This window comes from Melanostigma gelatinosum, assembly GCF_949748355.1.
Source record: "Melanostigma gelatinosum genome assembly, chromosome: 18".
NCBI classification, from domain to species: Eukaryota; Metazoa; Chordata; class Actinopteri; order Perciformes; family Zoarcidae; genus Melanostigma; species Melanostigma gelatinosum.
This window is the reverse complement of record NC_136651.1, coordinates 18,212,065-18,221,747: the sequence shown is the minus strand read 5'-3', so window position 1 is coordinate 18,221,747 and position 9,683 is coordinate 18,212,065. Positions and strand designations below refer to the sequence as shown.

Below are 9,683 nucleotides of genomic sequence, written 5' to 3'. Positions count from 1 at the left end.
CATGAATGGCTACAGATCACAGATTTAGACTCGGACTGCAGTCGAAAAGTCCCAAATGTACCTCCGAACGTGCCTTTGTAAGTACTAGATAATATCTCTGGTACACCAGAGGATGAGAGATTACCGGCCTCAACCACAGTGGACAGACGCTTCAAAAGTATTTCACTGTAAGCAATAAAAGATGAAATACAACAGTCAATAACATTTACACAAGCACCAATGCTTTCACCACTGAACACCAATACATCCATATAGTTGGTAGTAAACTATCATCATCATCAATACTGTACTCAAACCAAAGATATATTACTGGAAACATGGTAATGTAACTGTAAATAGTAGATGACTTACAGATGAAGCCGATTTGTGGACATTAAGGTGAAGGGTGAAGAGGATTGTGTTAAGAGTCTGGCTGCGGTCAAAAAGTCCACAACTGACCTCCTTACGTCCATTCATAACCACTTTTCCTTGAGCTCCATGGAAAGAGTCATGGGGTCAAGGAAAGAAGTGAAGGAGAATTCACGAGGAGTTAGGAAAAGACAACGTGGTGTTCAGAGAACCCGGCTCCACTTTCACTAAACTACGCAGTTATGATGCGACGGAGGATGTCACTGACGGAGGTCTGCCATGGTGGAACTACAACGAAGAAGGACTACAAAAAGCGCAGCTGAAACAGCTCTTATCATTGCGGCCACTTGGATACTTCCGGGTCATTTCCCTCAGTTAGGAACCTTCTTCAGCAAAGAGGACTTTTGGACCGCAGCCCTTTCTAGCAGAGTGCAGATTGTGACATTATTCTGACCTCTTGTGGCTGAAATCAGTCTGTCGTATCACATGCAGATGAAAGTGGAATGGAACACATCTGGGAACCACCTTTAAAGACCATTCCTTTGTTTATAATCTTTCAAAACATATATTCAATCATTTCTATTTGTTTTAGAGAAAACGCATGTTGGAATAATTATAGATGTAAGTTGTGCTTTTTTCATATTCTTTTTTTTTATAGGAAATGTGCTTTTTTTAATAAATGTGTAAGGAAATAAAAGAGTTGGAAGAGCCATCATTACTTTCATACAAGTTTCTTTAGTTGTTTTGGGTTGTCATTACTCAGTCACAGCAGGAAGAGGGTCTAACCCCGACCCACCCCTGAAAGTGTCTCATCAAGGGTCTATATATATACATATATATATATATATATATACATATATATATATATATATATATATATATATATATATATATATATATATATATATATATATATATATATATATATATATATATATATTGATATATTTATTTAAATTTTAAATTTTTTTTAATTGTATTTATTTTATTCATTTTTATTTTGCAATAATTCACCAAATATTCTCTCACCAATATGTTTACTTTCAGCACTGAAACGTTAGCAAGCCATCCAACATTCTACGACATAAATCTATTCATGCTTTTTTGAAAAGTTTTATCATAGTTGAAGTTGTATTGTACTTTTGTGATTCTATAGCTATTTATCGTCTTTAAGCTCGACTTGGAGCAGAATGTGAACAATGGTCAGGGCCTGATGTTGTAATTGCAGGTTGAGCAACAATCGAATGGTCTCTGTCGGCAGGGAAATGGAAATGAATTGGATCCGATTTATATTATATTATATTATACCATATGAATAGATGCCTATAAGTTAAAAAACGACACAATATGTCAACATTACAATAAAAGCAGCACAACGTGAACCAAGTCAAAGAAGAGAGAGTGAATAGAGGCCCTTTATGCAAGAGGAAGTAAAGAAGTAAATCACATCTACAACATTTAATAAACTGCTCCAAACAAGTCGTAATCATCACTTTGTAGCTCCATTCATGTGCAAAGTGAGATGTGATTACATGAGTTAGGATGATAGATTCAAGTCTTCAATCTTTAAGGGTGAAACACTAGGAAGTGTTATTTCTACCAAGTTTATTTTTTACACCAACTGAGACATTTAAAAAACTAAAATGTGGAAAACGTAGTTCAACTGCCAAATATATCTATTTCATATGAACACATATAAAAGCTTATCATGAGCTTACATTTAACATGTGTATATATATATATATATATATATATATATATATATATATATATATATATATATATATATATATAAAGTTAAATAATATAAATATAAAATATAATAACAAAATAAAAGTTAAATGTTGTATGTAAAACATTTAACTTTTATTTATTATATTGTATATTTACATTATTTTACTTTTTTAACATGACGTGTACATTTTCCAGCACATCACTGGTGTGATCCACTCTGATTGTAAACTGATAGAAACATTTACAAATATAATTATGATCCCAAACTTGCACTGTGTTCAATCACATTCAGTGTTGGCTTTGTTGATGAAATCACAGGAGATGATGTGATTTCATTCCAGCTGCGCTGTGATGGAGGAACTCAGGCTGCACAGAGAGACGGCTGTGAAAGAGGCCTTGATGGGACAAATCCTATCAGATCGTGGAGGACATGGTCTCATCAGACGGTGTCCCGGTGGTTCCACTGCCACCTAAAATCCCATCAGCGGGATGGAACACCTGATTCACATCTGAGGCGATTAGAGAGATAGGCTGCAAACAACAAGCGCCTTCCCCCCTTTTTTATGAATGAATGCCGAGACCCCGTGATCCGGCCCAGCCAATGAGCGGCTCGCAACCTGCACCGCTCAACCCGCAGCTCTGCAGCAACAAGAGGTCACTATATACCACCGTACGCGTGGAGAGGAGACAGAGAGAAGCACGCGCAGTGAGCGGACAGCCTGCAGCAGCAGCAGCAGCTCCACTCGGGCCCTCTTCACGCGCACAGACAAGCTGGAAAGGAGGACCGGCTCGTGATTTGTTTGTTTTTTTCTGCCTCCACAACTGGTGCGCCATGCCGCTGAAAACCGGCAACACCGTGGCGGTGGAGAGACGCGTGGACCTGGCCTCGCTCTTCTGCATGATCGGGCGCCACGGTCCCGCCGTGGCTCTGGCCGTCATAGCGTTGGTGTCCGTGGTGGCGGGTCTCGTCATCTACCGGACCGTGAGGAGGAAGCGGAGGAAGGCCACGGCAGCAGCTGACGGAGACTGTGACGGCGGCGGCCCCGAGGGAGACGGCCCCGAGCTGATCCGGGAATCTCACGGCTCCGTGGAGTCAACAGGTAAAGAAAAGATCCAGGAATAACCCGAGTGTGTGTGTGTGTGTGTGTGTGAGGTGTAACCCTGTGGCTGATGGTCGTGATTCATATGATTGCCTGTGATAATTGATAGCACGACGGCGTTAGTATTCATATATGTGTGAGTTATGTTCCAGAGCGACTGTAGGAGATATAGATAGGCCTTCATGCCGTACTATAACAGTCATTAGTAACTCTGGACTAGTAGTAAAAGCTGACCTCACATGCTCATCCAAATGCATTTTAAAGAACAGTTATCTGCTGATGTTTGTACATGTTGGCTGTGATTGAATCAGCACGTTAACTACAAGTCCTGTGCAAATGTTGAGCTGCGTAAAAGCTGCTTTACCGAGTGTTTCCACGCTGCTGTTGTACTTCTATTCCACAGCGGATCAGAGGGAAAGTATTTTAATATGAAATAAAAGAACACTAACTGGGACAATTTGATACTTTGAGTACACTTAGGTAATTTTATATAACTGTTAATCTACTGACACACCGAATTGACTGAAAAGGGTAGGCAAGAGTTTTTTTGGCAGGTTAAACAAGGCCAACAAACAATTACGCTGTTTGCATTGATTACTCATCCTGTGATTCGATCTTCTGCTGTGTTATTTCAAAAAAAGGTACAAAGGTGGATAAGACAAAGTGCAAAGTAAAAAAAACTATCTGTCCTTTGTAAACCAGGCAAGTTTATTTGTGTAGCACATTTCAACAAGGTAATTCAAAGTGCTTCACATAAAACTATTAAAAGCATCAAAACATCAAAAGAAAATGAGATTTAAAAACAATTAAGAACATTCATTGCATTAAAACATTTTTAAAAAAAGTGTAAGAAATAAAATACAGTAGTGAAATGCAGGAAATTGATTAATATATTAATTGAATGTGGTTCAATTAAAGGCAGCAGCAAACAGAAAAGTCTTCAATCTTGATTTAAATGAGCTGAGTGTCTCAGCAGACCTGCAGCTTTCTGGGACTTTGTTCCAGATATGTGGAGCAGAAAAACTGAACGCTGCTTCTCCATGTTTAGTTCTGACTCTGGGAACAGAAAGTAGACCGGTCCCAGACGACCTGAGGGGTCGGGATGGTTCATAAGGTAGCAGCAGATCAGAGATGTATTTTGGCCCTAAACCATTCAGTGCTTTGTAAACCAACATCAGGATTTTAAAGTCAATTCTTTGTTGGACAGGAAGCCAGTGCAAAGACCTCAGAACTGGAGTGATGTGATCCACCCTCCTGGTCTTAGTGAGGACTCGAGCTGCAGCGTTCTGAATCAGCTGCAGCTTTCTGACGGACTTTTTACAGAGACCTGTAAACACACCGTTACAGTAGTCCAGTCTGCTGACGATAAATTCGTGGACAAGTTTTTCCAAATCCTGTTGAGACATAAATTCTCTAATCCTTGATATATTCTTCAGGTGATAGTAGGCTGATTTTGTAATTTTCTTGATATGGCTGTTCAGGTTGAGGTCTGAATCCATAACTACGCCTAGATCTCTGGCTTGGTTTGTGGGTTTTAACATCAGTGATTGAAGCTGAGCGGTGATTTTCAATTGTTCGTCCTTGGTACCAAAAACAATTACTTCTGTTTTATCTTTGTTTAATTGAAGAAAATTCTGGCACATCCAGTTGTTGATTTGTTCAATGCAGTTACCCAGCCCTTGTATGGGATTATAGTCCCCTGGTGACATAGTTATGTAGATTTGTGTGTCGTCTGCATAATTATGATAACACACTTTGTTTTGCATAATCTGAGCTAGTGGAAGTATGTAGATGTTGAACAGAAGAGGCCCCAGTATTGAACCTTGGGGAACACCACATGTCATTTTAGTCAGCTCTGATGTGTAATCAGCTACAGACACAAAGTATTTTCGGTCGTTCAAGTAGGATTCAAACCAGGTAAGTGCTGTGCCAGAGAGTCCCACCCAGATTTTTAGTCTTTCTAAGAGTATGGCATGGTCGACTGTCGACTGCAGCACTGAGATCCAGTAACACTAAGACTGAACTTCTGCCATTGTCTATGTTTAAGTGGATGTCATTGAAAACCTGAACAAGAGCAGTTTCAGTGCTGTGGTGCTGTCGAAAGCCTGACTGGAAAACATCAAAGCAGTTATTTACAGCCAAGAACTTGGTCAGCTGTTGGAAAACCGCTTTTTCAATTATTTTACTTAAAAATGGGAGGTTTGATATTGGCCTATAATTTTTCATCGTTGCGGAGTCTAAACTACCCTTCTTTAGGAGTGGTTTAATAACTGCAGTTTTTAGGGCTTGTGGGAAGACACCTGAGAGAAGTGATGTAGTAAAGACACTAATTCATCAATTATAATTAACCAGAGACATTTAACTAACATTAACCATTCTCTAGCCACCTATTCTGCTTTTCTTGTTATGGAGTCAAAAAAGAAAATACATTTCTATTAAAAAAACAAGTTCAATGTATATAATTTGAGTTGCTTTCCTCCTTATATCTTCTAATAGATGTGAATGATGAGGGCTCATCAGACGTGAAGGAGGATGTGGATCTGATTCCGAGTGATCTCAGAATCAGGCACCGTCGTGCTGCTGCCGCCGAGGAGACACCTGCACAATCGTCCCCTCCCGAGAGCGACGTCCGATCACCAGACATTGAGCGCGTCTCTTCGGACGGCACAGAGGAAGCAGCAGTCGTGTGTGACTCTCACCAAGCAGGAGAGGCCAACGGGAGCCCGCAGAGCGACGCTTGCACAGAGGCTGAAATGGTGTCGGAGGATGCTGTCGATCGCCACCGGTGTGAAAGCGGTGACTCAATTAAGGACGTGTTGGAAGAGTTCCACGATAGCTGCTTGAAGGAGCCTGAGCCGATTAATGCGGCGAACCACGAGCAGGGAGAGGAGGTAAGCAGCCACTTGTTCTCTGTGTGAGGTTACGTGCAGGCTACAGACGATTTAAATGTCATCAGTCACAGCCGGTCCATTTTATTAAAAAAAAAAAAAAAAGTGTTAAAATATTCACCTTTAGAAGTGCTGGTAGGTGGATGTTACCTTTTGTACACCAACTAATCAGTGGCTGTAGCTTCATGTTCAGCAGACGGATACCAGAGCGGTATCTCTCCTCATCTAGGTCTCAGCAAGGAAGGAAAATAAGCGTATTTCCAAATTTGTCTGAACTATTTCTTCAAGGAGTTGGAGCACCAACCCGGAGGGAATATTTCTCCTACATTTACGCATCTTTCCTCAGACCTCATTCTCTGTCGTGTCAGACAAGCGCAGGCTATTTTCAATCTTGTATGTATTTTTAGCTATAGTTAGACCCAAAGATAATAACATTTTTTGTTCGTGTTGTCTAGGTGTCAACAGCAGAATGCCAAGAAGATGAAGGCGTGACCCCGGAGAAGGATGTTTTTGACGAGACACCCAGACAAGAGGACAGCTTTCAGTGTGCTTCGATCGATCCGGTGTGCTTCCAGCAAACTTCTCGTATGAGTGAAAACGGTGATGAAGCCGCAAGTAGCGTGGAGTCCAACTCTGAAGAGCCCGTCATTCATATCGAAGTATCTGTTCCTAGCGTCTGTTTTGGGAAAGATGAGCAGTTTGAGCGAGACAACACAGATGGCATTGGTTTCAGTAGTTATTCCGGCAAAGCTCGCCTCGCTCCAGAGGGGGAAAGTAGAAATGAGAGTGAGGAGGCAGAAGAGCACCCTTTGGACTACCTGCCAATCGGTGAACCGGCGGTGATCTCGTCAACATTCCAACGAGAGTCGAACCTGCCACCTATGCAGCAGGAGCAGCATAACCATGCGAAGGACGAGGTGGCGGTGCCCATTCGGGGTAGTGATCGGGATGAAGATGGTGGTCTAGCTGGTGAAAAAGTTGTTCGTGAAGACCACTTCAACAAACTTACAGTCGCCAAGTTGGACGCCACCTCGGCACAGTTGGACGAGCAAGGTGCGGAGGGGGTAAGCGGTCTTATGTGTGATCAAGAGGTCGGCGTTCTTTACGATGGTGCTGAGCAGGCGAAAGGGAAAATGCCGACCGGCGGCAACGACGTTGCCTGCAGCGAAGAACGTGGCGGTTCAAGTGTGGCGCTCAGCCCTGCCGTGACCTGTTTGAACGCGCCTGTAAAGGCCGATAATCACAATGTCGCTCTGTCAGGTACCTCAAGCATTGCTGACTTGTCATTGGATTGTCAGCCCCCGCAGAAAGAAGATAACACAGCTCCATCTCTTGATGAAGACACTAATTCTACTATTCTTGGCCCTCAAATGCCGTCGCCCAAGACAGAAAATCTGCCTGACAACAATGGAAATGGCACAGCCGTGGTGTTGGCTGAAGAATGCAATGACCAACAGACGATAACAAAGGAAGCTTTTGACGAGGAAAGTGTTGCTGCTGTTCCAGATAGGGCTGCAAACGTACCGTCTGTGCTAGTTGACGATATATCTTGTCCTCTCCTGCAATCCATTTGCCAAGACCAACAAATCGACCCCGTGGAAAAGAATGAAACTTCCGACGAGATGAGGCTCGATTCTGCCACTGATGCTTGCAACACCACTAGCTGCACTGCACTTTCAATGTCTGAAGAACTATCTCCTGACACGCAGTCTTCCTCCCAAGACCAACGGAGTGGCCAAACGACAAATGATAAGGAAGATTTTTCCGACGTGACCGCTGCTCCCGTCCTGACTGAGGACATGAATCCTCCCTCGTGTCAAATTGACTTGCCATCTTTCGAGCATTTTGCGCTGGGGGATAACCGCATATCATCCGCTGGAGTTGGTGAAGAGAGTGGGATTTCAAGCATGGCCGTCAGCCCTGATGCCGTTGACGAGTGCGACGTGATCTTTGACGAAATGCTGCTTCAGGCGGTGGATTGTGATCTGAAGCCTGAGGGACAGACGGAAGCTCAAAACGATCTCTTTGCTGATGATGTGTCAGTCATTGAAGAGGATGCGGCGTGTATGGTGTCGCGTCCCGAGGACATGTTTGGCCACGAGATTGAGGACGGTTACTACAAAATGATAGATCAGTTTGTGGCGCAGATTGGAGATGGCATTACTTGCGTCACCGAAAAGCAGTCGGACATGAAATTTGTTGTGGAGAGTGAAGAGAAGAAGAAAGGAGGATGTGTTGACATGAAAGAGGCAACAAAAGCAGAGAAGGAGAAAGAAGAAGACTACGAAAAGACTGAAATCAGTATCATGGAAGCAACTATGGACCATAATGAATGGATCATGGATAGTAACTACCAAGCCTTTCCCTGGATGAATCTTTCAGTCACATCTTTTGCCCAAGACGATACAAAAAACAACCAGTTTCCCACTGAAGAGTGCCAATACAGCTCTGCTGCAGCAGACACCCGTTGTACGGACACAACAGATATCCCACCTTCTGCTGAAGTCCTACAAGCCGGCACTCTCTCCCTTCTCGACGAAGATATACAAAATGTCCAGCCCATGCCCCAGAATGTCAACGTGACCTTCCGCGTCCATTACTTCACCCAAACGCCGTACCAGACGGTGGCCGTCACGGGAAACCAGTGGGAGCTAGGGAACTGGAAGGGATTCGTCCTGCTGGAGAGAGCAAAGGACGGGCACTGGGCCACGGCGGTCAGCCTGCCCGCAGAGAGCCACGTGGAGTGGAAGTTCGTGGTGGTGGACAAGGGGGAGGTGTGCCGCTGGGAGGAATGCGGCAACCGCCTCCTCGACACGGCCTCCGGGGACGAACTACTGGTGCACAAATGTTGGGCCCGCTTGTGAGGCGAGAGGGAGATCTTGGTGTGGTCAGTAACCTTTGGTACCGTATCCTGAACCAGATAGTCAAATTTGTTTGTACGGCCCGTCACAAGACAGAACCGGTGCATAAGACGTCTTCCTTTTTCCCCCGTGGTTGTATCTATAATTATGCAAATCGCACCTCTTTAAGAAAAAGGGTGACTTAATGCGAGTGACTTAATGAGTGTATGTGTAAATGGCGACTTTACTATAATGTGTGTATGCTGCTTCAGTACTCCAATGATCTATCAGAATAAATGCACATGGTTCACTTTTACTTCAGCAATAATGAAAGCAATAACTGTATATTGTACACAGTATGACTGGTGGAGGTATTCTAATGTGTTTACCACTAAACTGATATAGTTGTAACTTTGATGCTGCTTTTATCTGCTGGGACTGTGCATGCAATATTGTCCCATTGTTCTTCTATGAATGTGCCTTTAAAACCTTTTCTTTTTTTTCAATTAATGTGTTACAATATGTCAAAACAAATGTGGCTTCTTTTTAAAACTGCTTTGCTGGCCATGATCTTACAGTTTTTAGTTTCTTACAGTATGTTTATTTTCTCAAAACTGCTGTCACTTGTGTTTAGGTCAAGTTTCAGTGCAGGCTGTAGTCTCTGTCTCAGATCATGGCAGAGTATCTTGTTATGCAATACTGTGAAGATGATGCTACTTTTAATGTCATTGAGGTGGAGTTGGTTACCAAATAAATATTCCAAGTCTGTTAAA

General features: G+C 42.9%; 1 protein-coding gene across 1 annotated transcript; it reads left to right on the top strand.

Moving 5' to 3' along the window:
* Nucleotides 1-2,646: 2,646 nt before the first annotated feature.
* stbd1 (starch binding domain 1) lies at nucleotides 2,647-9,683 on the top strand. The gene is made up of 3 exons (XM_079290102.1): nucleotides 2,647-3,182; nucleotides 5,679-6,073; nucleotides 6,526-9,683. Exons 1-3 carry the CDS (start codon nucleotides 2,654-2,656, stop codon nucleotides 8,932-8,934), a joined length of 3,333 nt encoding a protein of 1,110 aa, XP_079146228.1. The 5' UTR covers nucleotides 2,647-2,653; the 3' UTR covers nucleotides 8,935-9,683.

Coding starts and splice junctions, on each gene's coding strand:
- stbd1 (XM_079290102.1), top strand. CDS start 2,654: ATGCCGAGACCCCGTGATCCGGCCCAGCCAATGAGCGGCTCGCAACCT. Junction 3,183..5,678: donor CGGCTCCGTGGAGTCAACAG/GTAAAGAAAAGA, acceptor ATCTTCTAATAG/ATGTGAATGATGAGGGCTCA. Junction 6,074..6,525: donor ACCACGAGCAGGGAGAGGAG/GTAAGCAGCCAC, acceptor CGTGTTGTCTAG/GTGTCAACAGCAGAATGCCA.